The following is a 20,793-nucleotide window of genomic DNA, read 5'->3' on the forward strand; positions in this document are numbered from 1 at the left end:
TTTCTGAAGCAGCGCTTACAAAACCAACAAAACATAACAACGACGACAATATGAAAGGTGGGAAAGAAATGCTACAATGGCTGTCAGCCCTGGTAATATGCGCAAAATGAGTAGAGAGATGAGGGAAAACAAACATCACTTCCAAGATAATGAGAACGGAAATGAGGTGGTAGGTTGGTTACAAAATAAAAAAAAACAGAAATACCAAACACAGAAAAAGGAAAAAGTACATATTTAAGATATATATTTATATATTTATACGGATAGCTATGTTTATATGCTTCTGGAAAAGTGCCAATAACAGAACTAAAACCCGGAAGGGACCAAAGGAATGGTAGGAGGTGCTACTGAATGGGAGACACATTGTCCTTCAAACTTTCAACTGGGTAGTACTGGGTGGGGGGGTGGGGGTGCGGGGGGCAGTTGGTGGGGGAGGAAGTCTCCTCACAGAGGCCCGTGTTGGGCTTCATATTTGGCTAGAATGTTCTTGCAGCGACCCAGCTCCTTCCTCAAGTCTGCCACCTCTTGGCGCAGGGCTGAGTTCTCCTTCTCTAGGAAGCCGGCCCGGATGGCGATTTGGTTCTCCTTTAGCCGCCGGGCGTCTCGCGATCTCTTGGCTGCCATGTTGTTCTTTCTGCGCCTCGCCCAGTATTTGTCGTCCTGCTCAAAAATTGCAAAATTAAAGGAGGACAGAGGAAGGGGGTACCCAGTTATATTTTGCAAGGTACACACACATGCACAAGTGTAAATGCCAATAATGTAATGTAATGACATAAGTGCAAGCACAGTGACTGATAATGACTGGTAGAGTGTGGTGTGTGCTTTATGACCCAAATAATGTCTTTAGTTCTGTTACAGTTTGACAGTGACTCTGCTACATTTGAAGCGTTTGCTACTCACTCACTCTACAGTACACAAAACAGTTCTTGCAAAACAAAGCAAGAGAAAGAAAATGGTTTGACTGAAAGTAAATATCCTCACCTTCAACGAAACTGTTTTGGCAACGAGCTCAGAGCTTTTACCTGACTGAGCATCATTGACTGGCTGTCTAGCATATGCAGTGAGAGACATTTGCTTGTCTCCTTCTGCTGATGGGTTAAATGGTTTGTCAACACTGTTCACCTGCACATAGTGTTGCACTGAGCTGATGGATTTGTCCTATGCCAGCTCCACATTGTACAAGAGTGCATCTACTATCATTTAAGTATTATATCAATCTATGAAATACATGATGCTTGTTTTCAGTTTCACAGGACATTTTCAAGCAGAGCTCAAGCAATTCAGCCAGTTATTGCGTTGCTATGGCTACACAGCTCAGACCTTTCAAAACTGTCAAGCCCACACACTTCGAATCACCTTTGCCGCCTGCAAGACATACAAGGGGATCAAGGGGTGCATCTTCTTATTAAAACTAACTGGCTATCCTTACACAAAAGAAGTCAAAGTAAAGGGATAATTGAAACAAAGTCAATGCTTTCTTTATTAATCTATCATATTAAAATGAGTGATCTAGCTCAAGCACTGTTTCAGCGACCTGTTCCCACTGGTCATTACCATGTGTTTGTTTTGATTTTTCTTCTGACAGCAGAAGCTGTTCAAAATCCACAGGCTTGCCGGGACAGCTACCTTATACTAAACACACCAGACCACTTCAATTATTCACTGTTACTGTTCAACTGTTAGTTGATTTTCCCATGCCCCTTGGTGGTGGCCAAATCAGCTTTCAGCAATTTATTACTCCATAAACCCACAACATGGATTCACCTTCATTTGAACAAATTGTGATGGCAAATCCTTTAATCCCTGACCCTACAGAAAGGAGCGATACCAGGAAACAGAGAATCGCATGGCCGCTCTAAAGATGAATGGTGGAATTTAAGCCTCTTAACCGGATCTCGTGGACTCTCTGACCAATGGGAAAGGGTGTAAAACAGGGTCAGGCTGCGTGGGGGGAGCTGACCAGGCAGCTGGTTACACAAAGGGAGAGATAGGTCACCTTCTACACCTCCCTCCTGCTCTTGCTTTCAGAACTCACAGAATTCACATTCAAAGCCACTTTGAGCATAATTATCATTAGGATCATTACTGTAATAACCAAACAGCACAGCCCGTCATATGTACTCATCTGTATCAGAAAAGACTATATGACCGCTTGTTTGCATGGTAATCGGTATAAAAACTTTTAGTGTATTTCTATTCAATACAGTGTTTGAATGCACTGAAGTGCGGCAATTAAAAACCTGACAGTTATAATCTCCCTAATGGTTTAATGTTGTGATCATTACACAATGCCAGCTGAGAGCCATGACCACTGTTTTAATCTCTACAAACTCTCTCCTGTGGGCTGTCCTTAATAACCGGCTCCAATTTACCTTCATGTCATCAGGGATGAAGACCTTGCGTGCCTTTTTGATCATGGGCTGGGGCTTCAGCTCCTCCTCGGAGAACTTGCGCTTGCGGGGGTCGAAGATCTCCTGGCCAGGGACACTGGAGAGCGCCAGGTCCGCCGGGTCTGGTTCATAGCCTACCGGAACCTGGATGGTCTCTGGGTCAATGGGGCTGGGGGTATTGCGAGACGAGGGCAATACTGTAGGAGAGACAGAAGGGAATGAAAGGGTTACTTATACCTTGGCTCATTCAGTCACAGTAAATGACCTTCTACCCATGAGATGGTGCTTTCAAAATTGCTGTTCTTCTTCAGCACAATAAATGTGCGGTGACACAAAAATTGTTAATGTCAGCTTTAGCTTTAGGTTATGATACAGCAAAAGAGTATAGCGCTTTTATTAGGGTAAATGCCACAGTTCTTAGTGCAATGCATTACATTCACACATATGAAGACATGGTTTAGTCCTCTAAGCGTCAGGCAGGCATAGTCAACTGAAATAGTATTTTACCGCTAGGGGGAGCACACGACACACATATATACTAAAACTCTCATGCAGATGCACTGTTTTTGAAACAAGTCAACCTTCCTTTGAAGTTTGCAGTCTCTCAACAGTTCCACGCCCCAACAACATTCTGGCAACATAAATGCTGCGTATGTTTAATTGTGAATGTTGTGCATTAAGGAATCTCTTTGAATTATGACACTACAATGTGATGATGTGCACCTCAACATTTAATATTTCCAAAATTTCAGGTTATCATTCAGGGCTCTGGTGTATTTGACAGTTCTGTTAATATCCCATCATACTACATAATATCTTGCCTTGAACTACAATACACTGTTTTGCCAAACAAACCATGGCCACAGTCATTCTGAGGCAGGTGTATGCAATATGAAAACACAATGTGATGCTGATGCTGTTGAAATGCACTTATAATACATCAATCAACAGCCATTTAAATTCTGCACTGCATTATGGTCATTATGCTCAATGTGGTCCTTGCCCTTTCTCATCCATCCCATATTTTTCTTAGCCATTATATTGCTTTATATTTCCACGGCTGTTTTATGCTGTAGATTACTGCAAAGTAGCTCAGCTAGGAGACAACAATGGCTTTACAATCCGTCACAGTAAATGATTTTCACAAGGTCACTGTATTAAACCTTAGTATTCCTAACAGGTCTGAACTGATTAGAGTTCCATAGTTCAGCTGCGTTGTGATTGAACTGATGTGTGCCCTTTCAGAGCACAATGAAACGAGGTACAAAGCACACTGACTGTGAGGGAAAAGAAATGTATTTACAGTATAATTAGTAAAGCCATGAAGGTACTCAACAAACAAAAACAAAAAATAAATCTGATGAAACGTTAAAGAAACAAACACGACAGTTATATTTCCCAGCAGTGTTGATACTGTACAAAACACACTGCAGTGCAGGCTCTAGAACATTTTATGCTTGACGAACCCTTATAATCTAGATTGAGGTCTGTTAAAGTAAAATTGTATGCCTACTAGTTTAATGACCCATTTTAAATATTAAAATTTAAACTCACTTAAGAAATACAGCTTTATATTAAGGCCTGGAATGGCGTGTCACGTCTTCAGTGTGTGCCTGTCCATTTAGAGACTCAATCTCATTTTGACCCTCTGCGATCTTTCCTGACCTTCATCTAATTATAGAACCACATCTGACAAAGGCTGGGTTATGTCATTGCTGCTGATGACCATGCTTTAACAGTACAATGTTTTACAGCATGTTTTACTGTAAATGCTATGTTCAAAACCTGTAACCACAAAAAACGCCTGGGCCTCAGAATTCGACAAGTTGCGTGATGCTAATCAATTTCACCAAGCCAGGAACAGACAGAATCAGGGACTGCAGCCACATTATCCAGCCACTGGTTCTGACTGATTTACAGCAGAAAGGCTCAGAGTTCGTTCGGAAATAACGCACCCTATAAAAGAGGCTGTCATCATCTGCGGCAGCATAAAGAGGGCGTCTCTCGGTCAGTGATCTGCAGGTGCATCAAGTGAGCGCGTCTCCATGGCTGCAAGATACTGTCTGACGACTCACCAGTCCAGGGTGAAGAGGAATGATTGGTGACAGATACGCCTTGTGATTCAGCTTTAGAGCCAAACGCTTGTTTTCTCACACAGTATCAATGTAAAGATCCAAAGTTTAGGATAAGAAAGAACGCTAGCCGCCGAAACCGAATTTATACTGATGATCTAAGGCAGCACCCAGAAATTTAGCATTTCTCAGATTCCTCCTTATCCAGTCAAGATCTCACAACAATGTAGTTTGACAGAGTGGCGGCATAAGAAATTGGTAATATCTGCAGGGCGAATCATTTAAAACATGAAATCTGGTTTATCATAAAAGTGTTAAAAAGCAAACGCCAGCCCCCGTTGAAAGGCAAGGATGAGCTGTGGGCGCCCACCCGGTCTCCAGCCTGCCTGCTGCTTCAGCGCTCATGCTCTCCATCTTCAATCAGCCAAGAGAGCTGGCTGCCTGCCATCAGCCCAGACCCCTCTCCTGACTCCGCCCTCATCGCTGGGAAACTGCAGATAGGCCACAGTACAAGCTACTGCTATGTAGGACCTCAGGGACCTCCTTCCTGGTCTAATCAAGCCCGGTTTCCGAAGCTCTTTAAGAGGGGAAGGGGCGGTCAACTACAACAAGCTCGAGTTTCACCATCACATTTTATATAAAGGCACAATAATCCATGGTATATTATCATAAAAAAAAAGATCTCAATTGTTTCCTTCTTTTCAGCGTGGGTGAGAACTCAGATCCATTTGCATTTCGTGGGCTGAAGCTGATACAGTTTCAATTTGAATGTGGTAGGTCACACCAGGGCTTAACTACCTGGACTTACAGCAAATTCATTCCCTCAGAGCAATCTGCAGCACCACCCGGCAAAAAGTTCCTAGCGTGTTAAGATTGACCTGCGTGTGAACTCCACACAGGAAATCCAGCTTTCCTCTCAGGGCAACCACTGCAGCCAAACCCCCTCACTTTGACTATACATACAGGCAACATCAGCTGTCACACAAACTCAAAAAAACATACCATAGCACATCTCAGCTGGAAACTTGTCATTTTAAACTTGTCATTTTATCATCAGTTTTTGTTCCCTTACTAAATGAGGAAATTTTGCATATTGCATATTTAATTAAATACCAGACGAACCTGAATATCTAGACATGGATAGATTCCATGGTGTGAATCATTTTAAGGCAAATGAGAGCACTACAGGAAATAAGGTTTGAAATTAAACACAAATCTGGTCCCACGACACTGGGAGATTATTAAACATGATCTGAAAAGCACAGCAAGTTTTGGTACAGCAATTAATTCACATTAGGATTAAAATAACGCCATTCCTTAATACAAACAGATACTTGATCACTCATGTTCATCAAGGGACTGATCTACGGTTCACCTAAGGGACTGATTTTCATAGCCACTATACTGATTCAATCAGTCATTTTCAGTGTGTTGGTCTACATTATACCTGCATGCAAATTATAGCTTCCTCCTTCCGTTCTGCCCTCAGTACTGACCCCAGGGATTGATCCCTCATCATTTACTGGCAACACTCAACAATGTACTGAAATAATCTAGGTTTTAAACACACGGCATACCTATTAATATTCTGATAAATGAAAACAGAAGGATAAAAAGAATTCCATAAATTGTTCAGCATTTTCATCGTTCATAATCATGCCATGTTTTTTGTTTGTTTGTGACAGGCTGTACCAAACTCAAACACATACTTCATATCCCTGTGTATTCAATATTACAGTTCTAATGGGATAACAGGGAATAAAAATGCAAACAAGTTTTTTTTATGGCTCATCTGCAAAAAATGCCGTGTTTCAAAGCCTCCGTTTCCTGCTCTAAAAATGAGCTGGACCCTAGGAGCATGAAGTCATTCTCTTAATTCTCACATTATGCATGAATGTTCCCAGCAATCTGCACAAACCAACCAAACTGGTGCCAGAGGACAAATCAGTGTTGGAAAAGCCTGCTCACCACACATTAGGCTAATTTTAACAAGAATTGGTGGGGGTGGGTGTGTGTGTGTGTGTTTGTGTGTGTGAGAGAGAGGATAACAGCCCCCCCATCTATTTTCAGTCAGGCAAAATACCTTCTTTGCTTTAATTTTACTTTAATTTTATGAGTTTAGCAATGACGACTACTACTTCTAGTTTCCCGTATGAAAACATAAAAATAATTTTGCTAGTACTTCAACTTAAAGTAGTTAGATTATTACAGCAAAATGATAGTAACATTAATTAAAGAATATATCAAGCAAACCAATCTGGTAAGAGGTGTACTTCTTCTCCCATCAGTTAAAATTCAATAAATCTGTGTCTCTTACTTAACTTCTACAATATACTCGCACTGATGAAAGATGTACAATGCCATCGCAACACAAAGTAACCTAATCCTGCAGTGTTTTCTTCATCTATCATTTTGTTTGGGGACTGAAAGGAAAAAAAAGAATGTGATTCAAATAAGAAGTAATTCAATTTTACTCAGTGGAGACTGGATGGCTGTTCAATGAAATGTCAGCTGGTGTGAGCATGGATTTTCAGTAGCACTCACTGGCGCACAACGCTGCAGCCAAACGCATTTGTTTCCCTTCCTCCAGCTGGTGTCACATTGGCTGGCCCTGAAATGAAAGTCAGTCGACTGCACGCCTGTTTTAATGTGACGGAAGTGAGGCAGATGGATCAAAACATGTTTTGCACCGCATGCCTCAAAACGTGACCCACTGCCATATTCGGCTCACTCGCTGACTTCCAGGTGAAGGAATGTCGGGTCGATCTCAGACTCTGTTTTATGTATATACTTACTTGGACTTTGAACACTGACTTACTCTGAAATGCAAGAGTATGTGGTATGAAGCAAATAGTAATGTAGCATGGCAAAACAAAAATATTTTAAATAGTGAATTTTGTAGCATGACATTCTAAGATATAGTAAACATATACAGCCAATGTTCTGCCGGTCTGGGCTGAGAAAAAGTCTGAAAAAAGACTTAACAGTGTAAGAAAAACTGTAAAAATGCATTTAATGATTTAATTAAACTCCACATAAGTGACAAATTGCTGTTGAAATGTCCAGATTCCTATCTGGGCATGCAGTGTAAGAGTAGTGTTATTTTTAAAACTACCGTGCACGGTGGATCCAATATTTGTGTGCTGTGGCCAACAGCTAAGGAGCTGCTGGAGCAGCGCTACATTCACGTGAGAGCAGCACGGCTCCAGGAATGTGATTGCCGCCGGAGTACAGTATGTACCTAAAGTAGAGATCTCATGCCGCGACAAGCGCAGTTTGCAGTGAGCGCTGCACACGGCGCCTCCATGTGTCTGTCACGTGGTCCTTAAAGCCGCAGGAACCCGAGCCCGTTTCACGTGAGAATTAATGTGCGAGGGAGGGGAGAGGGAGCACAGAAGACACAAACAAAAAAAAAAAACCCACTGAGCTCACACACGCATTCACACGCATGGGCGCGCACACAGACTGTCTGTTGTTGCATTCCACTCTCAGACGTCCAGCACTAACACACTTGTGCAAAGTTTTCAACACTCAAATCTGAACCTAAATATAACTGGGTACATATACAAAAAGTACTGTAGTATTAAACATACCAAATAACAGAGAAATGTTTGGTTGAAATTTTTTTTCTTCAGTTGTCAGCAGTCTGGCTCAATTGGCAAGCAACAGTAACCTTCAAAATTATTAATGGAATATTATTATTTTAACCTTAAACTTTTGTGCCTCTTTACTTATAAGCCATATGCTTTTGAGCTCTTATACATTATGTTTTTCTCTACTTAACCTGACACTGCACTAAAAGAATACAGGTACTGTAATGCAAACACTTAATTATTTTTTCTATAACCAAAAAATAATGGACATCAAAGGCCCATAGCTCCTCCGACAGTGCTTACCACACTACCAACAACAAGGTAAATACGACCTTTAGATTTTCACACCTGTCTTTTGTGACACAAACAAAAAAGCTTTCCATTTTAAATGAAGTTAGAGGAAAGCAGAAGGTAGGCTGTGCCAGAGAGTGGTCTGACCCATGCCAAGGTAGGAAGAAGACTGATGGCTATTAGCACATTCTCTCCCTGTCCTTATCAGCAGCGAACCTCTAAATTAAACCTTGAAGCATCAGTCACGCTGAGCATTTTCTCAAGCTACATGTCTCAACATGCCGGTTATGATGGCTCAAGGATATATGCACCTCTGCACACAACTAAATGATGACATTTTCACCATAATGACATTTCTCCAGAGCTTAACATACCATTAAGCACTAGTTTACATTACCACTGAATGTGAATTCATGACACCAAAGCCACTGCTTCCAGCGCATCGACAAATTATACAGACACATCCAGGAATAAAAGAATGTTGTAAAATTATAATTACAAACAATTAGATCAGTTACTGAGATACAGTGAACTCACTCAGGGTGATTGTGCCAGTTTTCCTGATGGTACCTGGATTTTAAATCAGAATCAATTCCCTGCATGCATGCTATTCTTTTGCTATGACGCCTGAATGTTCCCACAGGATGCTACCCCGAATTTAACCGACCATTCCATATGGTTCAGTACAGATTATTCAGTTACTTGGCTTTAAAGACTGTGTTTGATGTTAGTAGAAAATGTGATGTATAAGTTCATCAATCTCATTTGAATATAATGAACACCTGCTTCTTTGGTTGACTGAAATTTTGCATCAATCATTAAATCTGAAAATATGTTTGAAAACTGAATTAAATAGAATAGAAAAACAAATGTATAAAATGTAAAAATGGAATATGACCACCATGTTGAAAGTCAGGATGCAAATGAAGACTGCAATAAAAAAGGAAAAGGAAAATATAATTTATGTACACCTCTTCATTCATTACCAGGGTTAAAAGACATCTACATAACTCAACTATATAACCAAGCAGAAAGCTATCTTGTATCAATCCTTAAAAATCGTACATGAGTACATTTTACAGCCAATGCCAGTTGCAGGCAACTGTTTGGCTAGTATTTAAAACCGGTGCTTTGATGCAGGTGTTAAAGTGATCTTCCATGTGAGATCTGGTCATCATTAGCCCACAATTTACCTGTATGAATTGTATTACATGCATCACATGGAGATCACCTCTAAAATACCCTCACGTGGACATTCAGTCTGTCCATGTATCGATTGACTCGATATAGCACTCCAGGTGAAAGTGTAAACATGCCTGTGTGCTTTGCACCTGGCATTGTTTTTTTTTTTTTTTTTTTTCCTCACAGAAAGCCATGGCCTCTGCCTGATTGTTACTACTGAGAGGATCATATTTGCATAAGCGGGGGTTACCTGATCTGCCGGGACTCTGAAGGCAGTTCTGAGAGACCATGGCTGTGTGAATGGAGGTGGTGGCACGGTTGCTGAGGTCCATGACTGAGGGGACCGCTGGGGGTGGCACCTGCTGCAGAGGTGGCTGTTGATGCTGGTGCTGGCTCTGGTCATGCTGAGAGGGACTGGAGGGGATCCCGTTTTCCGACAGAAACTCCTCAAGGTCCATGTATTCCAACTGAAAGTTGTCTCCATCGTAAGGCAAAGTCTTGTCCCAAAGAGTTGGGCCCAAGAAAGCTGACTGCGGTGCATTCCCGTCGTCATCCAACTTCTTTTCCTTCTCCTTTTCTTTTCCAAAGCCTAGAGGCAGTGAAACATCAATTAAAATCTGCCATGCAAGGCATGACTACAAGACGCCGCTGTTTATTTTGCAATTCCATTTAACCCCCCGAGACTCTTTATAGCAGTGTCTGCTGGTATTCCTATTGATAAAATAATTGGGATTTTTATGCCCACAACACGGCCAGAGATTCTAAATCCATGCAATGCAGTAGTCTGTTCGCACACGAGAAAATACATGAGAAACGGCTAGCTAGCCATCTTAGTTAACAGCACTACAGAGTAAGCTAGCTAGCTCGCTGTTCTGACATTGCCGCTTCGGTCGATAAACTAGTTGGCCAGCTAGTTAGTTTTGGTCAACAAGGAATCAGAAAGCAAACGATAGCGCTAAAAAGGACGAATAATCCATTGCTAGTTCGCTTGGTAGATAGTTGTGCTTTTCCCAAATTATAAATCATGTTGCTGAGTGACAAACATTGTACTGTGGCTACCTTGTCAGCTAATACAGTAACTGCACCTTAAAATAGGCTGTGGGGTACCTATGCATTCAGATAACTATCCAGCAACTGACTTTATTCGTATGCCATCTGCAAAGTTACAGGTTGTAAAAGAATACATTAAGATTGTGACTAGATTTTTTTTCTGGAAACCACAAAGCAACTAGCTATACTAACGTTAGCTAGTTAGCTGGCTGGCTGGTTGACTTCACGCATAACTGCGCTGTCTCGGTAGCAGTGCAGCGATAACGTTTGTCATTAAATCCTTACCGTCTTCGTGGTGAAGTGGTAATTTCATTGGATTTTCCAGCAAGGATTTCAAAACGCCATGAGTTGGAGGTAGGAAAGTTGGGTTTATTGGGAGAGGTCTAGACATTTTCTCCATAGCTAACGTAGCTTTTCACCAAAGTAGTTACAACTTCGTATTCCCAGAAATAAATAAAGACAAAAAATGCACAAAAGGGGAAAAAATCCAAAAAGACTGTCTTGGCCTGATTTAACTCACGAAACCGATTATCTTAGTAAACCAGAACGACTACGTTTGACTTGACATCGGCTTTGAAGCGCTGGCTAGTTCAGACCTGGATCTTGAATGCAGCTATGCTGAAAGGGCTCACAATACCATGTGTGGATACTGACAGCTCTGACGTCAAATCCTAAAGGGGCAGGAGAAACAAGCGTGAAACACCGCCTCTTGATTCCATCCCCAACCCCCCAACCACCCTCAAGCAAATAGTCCCTTGGGTTTTATTATTATTATCATTATTGTAGGCAGTTGCAATATAACTGATTGTTGGCCTAAATATTACAGTGCTGCAAAAACGTGTATAACTACTGTATGTTACATACTAGCGATACTTTTTAGTGTTGTTTTGTACTTCGTCCTATTAACTGATTAAATAAAATCAGTGAGCGCACTTTCAGCATAAACTGTTATTACTGCACATTGTATTATGCGAAAGCCCCAAGCAAGCTATGTAGAAAACAGAACTGTAAAATATTACTGTCTAAAAGTACGTACTGTGTCAACACACCTACAGGTATCATATGAGAAACCAGGGTGGCAACCCCGGACATAACGTTAGGCCTGCCCGTGACTGAGAAGTTTACTTGGCACATGGTAACACACATGGTGTAAATTCAGAAAGCAGGTATGGAAGGGTAAGTTGCAGAAGTGCTGTCTGTACCCGGGAGTGAGAAGCGCATTTTTTCTCTCAGTGAACATTCACCCATTACTTGCACTGGCTACAATGCGTCAGCATTAAAAGCACGGTCCAATCATATTCCAGTGCGTCGAAAAACCGTCCATATTCTGCCTTGGAAGGGTGGTTCTACTTCTCAAGAAAACCTTGCTCAACAATCATCGTTTTCACAAGCCACAAAAGAATATTTCCAAATAGCTGTTACGTTTGTACAGCGACATGCTTTTGTGTAGTGAACGACGGTACTCAAAACAACATTATAAGTTGCTAGGTGAACTGTTACCGTCAGGCGTTCTCCGCACAGGCAATGGGAGCTGGTAGGTCACGTGAGTAGGCCGGGTTGACCTACTTTTATCCAATTGCAGCTGGAAGGCTCTGAATGCGTTTTCTTTCCACAGTGGTCACGTTGAATCTCATGTGGTCCTCACAGGAAAGAAAAATAACCCTGTGTAACGAAAGGTCGTTCCCTTCTCTTTTGCAAATGAAATAAATTGCGCTTATTATTTTACGCCTCAGTGGTGAAGAAGGTATCCGGCAGTAAACAGCGTGTATATGTGGCTAACTGTATTCTGTAAATTTTTCATCTTGTATTTTTATTCCACTTTCTTAAAAAAATCTTAATATATGCTTGACGACAGTAGTTTGCCACAGGAAGCCAATTTTTGTGACAAATTTAGAAAAGTGAGACACTTAGAACACTAGTCCACAAGTAGATCTGATTTTGAATGGTACTGTTACAGTTTACAGTTGAGAATGGAGCCATAGTGACAAAATTAAACAACACGCATTGGGAATGATACAAAATCTTAAATGTATACAGAGTCTAACAATCCAATTTATTTATAAAGGGTCTTACCAGCGCCTTTACCTAAACATACCTTTAATAGCTACTCAGAATTAGCTATTGAGGTAACATGAATGTGAGACAATGACCCAGGTGATTTAGAATGGAGTGTCTGCACATAATGCAAGTTTGTGAGGTCAGAGAGATTATACTCTTTCATGTGGCAGCTGTGACATAACCATACATCAGAACAGAAATCACTGGGATTGTATGGGATCTGTAACACAAAAGGGACTATTGTATCTTTAATACAGAGTCTTTGCCAACACGTTAATACTGTAATCAAAGGGGTGGGTGTGGAACCATTGTAGCATAATATTTCATATACAGTAGTTCCCTCCAAAACCATTTGTGGTTGGTGAATTATATTCAGATTGACAGCTGGTTTACACCTGAAAGTGCAGTGCAAAGTAGTGTCTTCATTATGTTGTGTTTTGCATAAAGTTTTGTTTTAGAACTAAGATCATTAGAAAACATGGAGAAAATACAATTAACATGAATAGAACAACATGACCCTTCATTGTCCCCCACCCCATCTGACATGCAACACTCCATAAGAAAGCACCGTATTTTTGCAGTGTGTTCATAAAAGTATCAATATATGAAAGCTTGTTAACTTGCAGAATTTTATTACTCCAGTTTAAAATGTGTCATGCACAACCTGCTTCAAGACATGTTGTTTGTTCACTTCCAAAGTCTGGCACCATTACACATTCACCACTAATCCAAAGGAAGTCTTATGCCCTGTCTTTGCCACCTCTCTCATGACGCCCTCTTCTGTCCAGCTCAGATAGGAAATTAACACCATACATACTGAACACTTTCTGTACAAAAGCATGCAATTCTGCCTCTCATTCCCTGCCCAGGATGTTGATAGCATTTACCCTGTAAAAAAATAAGATGTTATGAAATATGGCAGCAATAAATTATAGTAAACTGGATAAATGAACCTGCACCATTCAGAAAGACTGATAATAAGGTGCAGAACATTCACCACATCAACCTTATATTTGACAGTTTATATTATCTTCCTTTAGTTGACAGTGTTAGAAACTCTTCTTTCTGCGTTACTGCATAAAGCAGTTCATACAATGAACATGTGAACCAATCACTGTAATTTGTGGGCAAACAGTTTTTAAAAGCTTTTTATATTCCAAAATGTGTCATTTGGATTACATTACATTATTGTCATTTAGCAGACACTCTTATCCAAGCAACTTACATAGGTTACAATTTTTTACATGTTACCCATTTATACAGCTGGATATTTACTGAGGCAATTCTGGGTTAAGTGCCCAAGGGTACAACAGCAGTGCCCCATCGGGGAACCAAACTGGTAACCTTTCACTTACGAGGCCAGCTCTTTACCTCTATGTTACACTGCCACCCCACTGGATGTTGTTCTAGTCACCCTGTTACTGGCATTAAATGCGTATGTACCTAAATTTTTTTTTTTTTTTTTTTTCCCTGTTGTTATATAGACATAAAGAAACGGGTGTATTATGATTACCAATATGGTCAACATTACCTTTTCTTCCTGCTTTTATTATTATTTTATTTTATTATGTCAGTAAAACATCTACCTAGCGCATATCATTAACTTAACTTCCCCTGGAATGCCTAATGCACCATTCTTTTGGTTTCAGTCATGAAGATATGTTGGTCTGGAAAATCCTGTTTTGACCCTTTTTACTATTTTAGATAAATTGTATTAAGATAAATGTCTCTTGAGAAAACAGCCCTCGGTTAGTTGTCATAAGAAACTCACTATTTGATTTGCTACAGACATTTCACATGCTCTCTTGCACTGTTATCTTAACAAGGAAGTTCTTCTCTCTTGGAGCTTGAAACCTGAAGGCTCATGGGATTACACAGTAGAAAGAATTTGTAACAAAACGAAGCTTGATCATTTCTTTTTTTCATTGCCTGTGAATGTATGGAAAGTGTATGATTTGTTTCAAAACCCTTAATTTGTTGTAATAATTCATTATGTCCATATATGACTGCGTCACTTCAGGTCAATAAAGTGTAATTAATTTAAATATATTTTTGAGATATGCAGCTTTATAGTTACACAACACACAACAAATATTTCAGTCTGGCTAGCAAACCACTATGTGTTAAGCCCTGAAAGGAGCAGATTTTATTTTACAGCTGCTGTTATAGTTCAGCAACACATTTTCATAACCACAATATAAACATGAGTATAATATCATGGTAGAATATAAGCCAAACTGTGTCCAGAGACAGAGAAAATAGACAATTATATAGAAAAAAACAATCCTGAGGGAAACACTGTCGCACCTCGTTGCATGAACTAGTCATCAGCGAATTCGAAACATCTAATTTTCCTGGTGTAAAATGTGCCACTATCAGCAAAAGTAATAAAATTTTAATATGTTAAATTAGTTTCATTTGTAGACATTAAGTATTATGCCTAACTGGATAGTAGAACACTCTAAGAAGACATGCCTGGAGATGATTGAGGAGGAACTGAATGGGTAACTCTACTCGTCCATCAACAGCTCATTTTCATTTTAACTACTGGCCATTCTTACACTAAATTACACCACATGCTCATGCCTAATGTGAGGTCATCCGATAGTATCCAACAGTGACTGACATCTGACAACCCAGTCCTTAGTTTGGACCCTGCCTTTTCAAAAAACATGATTTGTGTGAAATTTAATGGTGTTTCTTGCGAAGTATCTGCCTGTAGAGTTTAGTCTCTGGAGCCTGGCACAGACTATAGGCAGGGAGCACAAAGATACATGAAAACTCTGCATTGCCTGCAGCTGTTCTTGGCCTTGCAGAGAAGAGGATCAGATGACCTATCTATATATTCTGCCCTAGACCTCTTTTGCTTCTTCTCCCTTACCAAACAAAAGTATTTTTCAGCAAACAATGGCTCGGTTTTGGCAATGACTCAAATGATATTCTTTTTTAGCATTGTGTTTCCTGAAGGCTTCAAGTACAGAGGCATTCAATAAATCACAGGGTCAAATTCTTCTTACTTGCAGCCTGTCAGGCATTTACGCTTATGTTCTAAATTGGGAGTATGTGTGAAGAAAACAAAGTGCATACAGTTGCAATGTATACTTGTATGTTTTAGTTTGGATTTAGAAGGATATACAATGGAAACATGCAATTCTGAACCAATATCTGGTTTTGCTGATCTCTAGATTTCAGTTGGTTGGAGTACAAAGTGTAAAGGACATTGGAAACGTAATTCAGGAATGTGTTGCAAAGCCAGGTCAAAATAGTGGAGCAAGGCCGACTTACTGTAGGTTTATGACTAAAAAGGACCAGATGTTCACGGCAGCTGTTGTGCACTGTACGGTTGAATAGCTGATAATGTGTCAAGATTAAAAAATTTGGTCATTTCAGTATATTGCAAACAGCTAATAAATGCATGCAGTGAATTACATGTACTTTTCCATTCATGGTCCAATAGAAATAGCTCAGAGCAGAGTTAGACGGCATCCCTCAACTCAAGAAAAGAGAGGTTGCATGACAGGGAATGCAATAGTACCATGGAACACCAAGTGCAAAAGTCATCAGACATTCCAGCTGGTTATTTTTAACCATGCCAGCTAGAAAAAAACAAATCAATACTCCAAGTTCGAAAGTAAGACTGCACATCTGAGAGATGCTTTTTACAGAGATAGACCAAGCACAGCTTTGAGACACAAAGACTCAACCTCACATTACTGCAGACCTACGCACTTGGTGATTCATCTACTTAGCTTTATTCAACATTGCTTTAGTAAGCAATATAATTTTCCATGAACATATTATCATTAATGTTGAAAAAAATAAATATGTGAATATCTATTAACACCTTGCAGTTCATGTACAACCTGTTTATGGAATGTAAATTGTTAATTTACTGGAATATTACTGTAAAATAAAAATAATTAACTTATTTTCAGGAAAAGTGAGATGTTATTCAGGACAATTACAAGAGGAAACACATTCATGCATGGAGTAACAGAGGTGATGCTAAACAATTCCTTTGTCAATTAGTCAAGCACATTACTGAGCTTGGTCTTGGTCTTGACTTCTTGGAAAGGATAACACTGATGATGTATGGCAATACTGATGAATAAATTAGAAAGAAATGATTGATAGAAGGTTAATGCAAGAAAACATTGCTGATGCTTGAATCGTTAAATTTCTGCAGTGTGCTTGATTTTAATTTGGTGTGAATTCCCTGGGCACTGTAATTAGACCCGCAGACTGCTCTGACTACATCACATCAATCAAAGCTTTCATCTGTCTGCTGTGCAAGGCGTTAGCTTTTCCTCTGAAACAGCTCTTTTTAAACATGGCTATGTTTACCTCTAGGAAGTGGAAATGAAAACATGACAGACTTGGCTGAGCTCTCTGTGTCGATCAAACTCTTCCATTGTGACTGAAAAACAATTCAAGGTACAAAATGTGAGACGGGTGGAATGGAGTTCAAAGGTGTAGTTCACCAAGAGCAATTCTAACAAGCACAGCAGATGTGTTTCTCCTGATAGCGCTTTGATAAAGTCTGGCTTCATCCATGGGCAGGCTCTTCCTGCTTTAAAGAAAAAATAAAACATGGTTGTTCTTGTTCATGTCCTGTAACTTCAAAGAGTTCAGAAAAAAACTACATTCTTTGAGCAGTTTGCAAAGAAGTTTGACAGCTGAAGGCTTTTTATCCTTTGTCACCGTTAAAGCATTTGCAACATACCACATCAAACTATTAAATGGTGAACAATAGAAAATAAAACTCTTAAAGGCAACATGGGGTATTAAGAAATAAAAGCAGCTAACCTTCACTTAAAGCTATCTAATCTCCAGTTCCTCAGTGGTGATGTAAATATTATGCAGTGGAGGGAAGTGATTGAAAATACTGTGATAAACAGATGTTGTAAAGTTTCCAAAGTCAAGCTGTAGTAAATGCTCTGAGAAGTAGATGCTGTTAAGCTATTTCTCTAAACAGATTTGTCAGAATACGCTGGTCTCTACACACTCCAGAGCACATATACACCTGCAGTCTACTTAAGTATGTAACACTACTGCAGCAAAAACAGCAACGTAGGATGGATGAGATGTTCATGAAGATGTTCACGGCATCAGGGAGGCAGACAGGAGTGACAGCACTGACGTTTGGTGGCCTGGCTTAGCTCCTGTGCTCCGGTGGGTCTCTGACCTGGTCATCTCCTACCCCCTCTGTCAGGCTGAGAGAGCTGGTCACTGGGTGGACCCATGATGTAGTCTGGGTCACATGGCTACCGTAAAACAAACAATCCTATTAGTATTCATTTCAAAACAGGGGAGGAAAAAATACCAAGCAATGCATTTAACTGTAAATACTGAACAATGGCATTCACAGTTTAGTATTTCTGTATTTTAAATATTCAGTTTTGGTGTGGAAATGGCACACATTAAGGCCTGGAGTCAAGGTAATAGAAATATGATTTGTCCTCAACTTTGAGTCACAGATTTAAGTAGGTCTTCAAACTTTTCATTAATTTCTATGACTATGGAAAGTATCCAAATTATCAAGAAAACAAAGCTTGATTAAATTTATTTCAATGTATTCAGAATTAAAGACAATGTGCATTCTGACTGAATCTGGTCCTATATGTTAACATAGAACTTTGTGGGGATAAGAAAATACATATCTGCTAGTGTTTAGCCATAGGTCCCAAAAATGATATTATCCTTAGAAGAAAAATATTTGGAACAAGAGTACTTGATTCCAAAGTGTGGTTTGTGCTATTGGATTTATTTGTGACTATACCTATGGCTATTAATATGTATATAACTCTGAAGTCACTAAAAAGAAACAAAAACAATTGTAAATTGTTAAAGCAGTTTTGGGGAAATCTGAGCTCTGTCTTCAATAACTTTTACTTGATAACCACTACAGAAGTCAGAGCTACTGTCATCTCATTCTGCTGAAGTGAAAAGAGGAAACCCAGGAGAATGCTATCTGCTTCAGGATGATACAAGACTAAAAAGGAAAAATGTGGGAAATAGTGTACAGTCCCTGACAAAAGTCTTGTCGCTTATCCAAGTTGTAGGAACAACAAATAATAATTTGACTTGTAGTTGATCAATTGGAATCAGAAATGGCTTATATGAAAGGCAAAGGCCTCTAGATGATGCTCATTATACCAAAATAAAGTCTTGTATCATTCATTGAGTTTTCTCATTTAATAATTTCTGATTCCAATTGATCAACGGCAAGTCAAGTTATTATTTGTTGTTCCTACAACTTGGATAAGCGACAAGACTTTTGTCAGGGACTGTATTCAATATTTATCCTCAGAAACCTGTCAACTGACATTCAACACATATGAAAAAAGTTTTGATAAAGACCGTGTATGTGTAGTCTAACATATTACAGCTCTGATGATGGTCTGACTGCATTCTGAAAGTAAAAGGTACCCCTTGGTCCTGGCATATATTGAGGGTGTTACTGTGTCAGTGGGCAAGTGGGAGCTTGCAAGTCCTAGAGCACTCAGGAGAAAGATAAATGCCTGTTTTTCCTTAGTGGCAGTACAGGATGTTATGTAACACACAAATCCTTTTATGTTAAAAGGCGCTTTCATTCCAAGCAATTACATTTAAGTCTGTCCGTATTGACAAATTCCAATCTATCCTTGGTGTTTGTATGTGTGTTTGCATATTTGTGTGTGTGTGTGTGTTTGTGCATGCTCAACAAAATTATAATGTTTTTTTTTTAGTTTGGACTATTTCTGTACCATAACTTTTGCAATTTGTTCCCAAAAGATCACAGAATTTATTACTGTTATTTACACTGCTTTCAGGTTAGTTTCATCTCTACTGTTAGACTGCATTCAGAATCACATTATTCCTGGTCAAAGTGCCTGTTTAGTTCTGTAGAAGTGGGATTTTCAGAGTCCACTCAATTATGACACTTTCCAGAGAGGAATGTTTTATCAGTATGCCAATAAAATGTTATTGTAGAGCAGGCATTATCCAGGGTGGCTTTCACTTCATGACTATTCTTATTCTACTAATAATTTTAAAGCCAGCATTGTGAGGCAGGTATTAGACAATTGGATCCTGCATGAGTCACAAGTTCAAATCCTATATGGGAGCTACTGAAACCTTGAACATTGTAACTCATTGCTCTAAACCATGCTGTATAAATGGTACATAAACATTCTAAGGACATCTGGTAAGACGGTAATACACTTTAGACTATAAAATCATGTTTATCTTAATATTGTACAAGAGAGAATCAACAGTTTTAAGGGAGCAGATGTGACATGGCCTTGATGGCTCACCAAGGGTGGTGTGGGGGGATGAATAGTAAACTAATGTTCTAGTCTTAATCAATGGTAGCACACAGAAGCTCATGAAATAAAAACAGGTTCCACTGTTATCGAATACCTAAAGAGGGCTGTTATCAAAATATGCTGTACAGTCCTGCAGTGCAAACAGAAAGCTTTTTTTCCCCTTTTGTGTCTTCTCTCTTCTCCATGATTGAGCACCTTTAGTACTATATATATAGGATTTCAGATCCTGGGATGATGGACCCTGCTGTGGTGCCTGTGAGTGAATATCCAGTTTTAGTAAATATCAGGTTGTGTAAATGGATAATACTGTATGTGAAACACAAGCTGTGGCACCCAGGCTAAGTACACTGCAGAACAAATAATACAGTTCTGGAACATTAACTTCAATGGATAAAAAGCAATATTTGTGCAAGACAGGGAACAATATAGGATATTACAATAAAAAAATATCAAAGTAGTGGAAAAAGGAAATGAAAAAGTGTTGTACAGTACAATGTGTGGCTGTAGATGATGGTATGAGTTCATCATTATCATGACAGTACTCTTTGATCCACCCATTGTTGAACTGAATTTGGAAAAGGGATTCTTTGTGGAAACTGGACTTGCTCACTTCAGCTACAAATGCAACAAAAATCAGAGGCTTACTTGATAAAGTACTTTGTCCCATCTGCAGTGTAGGCCTCTTCCCATCCGTATGGCAAACCTTGGGAGAGATGATCACATGTTTAACAACGCCACGAGAACCCACAACAAGCAATACAGCATAAAACATACAATTCACATTTTATAGATTTCATTTACGGAGAAGCATGACAGGCTTTCCACTGCCGGGTCTTTCATTTACTTATGC

General features: G+C 39.6%; 2 protein-coding genes across 3 annotated transcripts in view; both read right to left on the bottom strand.

Annotated features, from left to right (window-relative positions):
* Positions 1-405: 405 nt before the first annotated feature.
* On the bottom strand, positions 406-11,185 carry hlfb (HLF transcription factor, PAR bZIP family member b). Of its 2 annotated transcripts, none has more exons than XM_036544399.1 (4): positions 10,864-11,185; positions 9,779-10,117; positions 2,373-2,587; positions 406-660 (listed from the first exon to the last, which is right to left on the bottom strand). In XM_036544399.1, exons 1-4 carry the CDS (start codon positions 10,976-10,978, stop codon positions 445-447), a joined length of 885 nt encoding a protein of 294 aa, XP_036400292.1. In that variant the 5' UTR covers positions 10,979-11,185; the 3' UTR covers positions 406-444. The 2 variants fall into 2 exon arrangements, with proteins under 2 accessions (XP_036400292.1, XP_036400284.1); XM_036544391.1 differs by having other exon boundaries at positions 406-663.
* Positions 11,186-17,791: 6,606 nt separating this feature from the next.
* The window catches only part of stxbp4 (syntaxin binding protein 4), a 66,177-nt gene continuing 63,175 nt past the window's right edge, over positions 17,792-20,793 (bottom strand). The window contains exons 21-22 of the mRNA XM_036528933.1: positions 20,589-20,646; positions 17,792-17,900 (exon numbers count right to left, since the gene is read on the bottom strand). Coding sequence (XP_036384826.1) covers positions 17,792-17,900; positions 20,589-20,646 — 167 coding nt within the window. The remainder of the gene's footprint in view (positions 17,901-20,588; positions 20,647-20,793) is intronic.

The sequence above is a fragment of the Megalops cyprinoides genome, chromosome 1 (assembly GCF_013368585.1).
Source record: "Megalops cyprinoides isolate fMegCyp1 chromosome 1, fMegCyp1.pri, whole genome shotgun sequence".
Lineage (NCBI taxonomy): Eukaryota > Metazoa > Chordata > Actinopteri > Elopiformes > Megalopidae > Megalops > Megalops cyprinoides.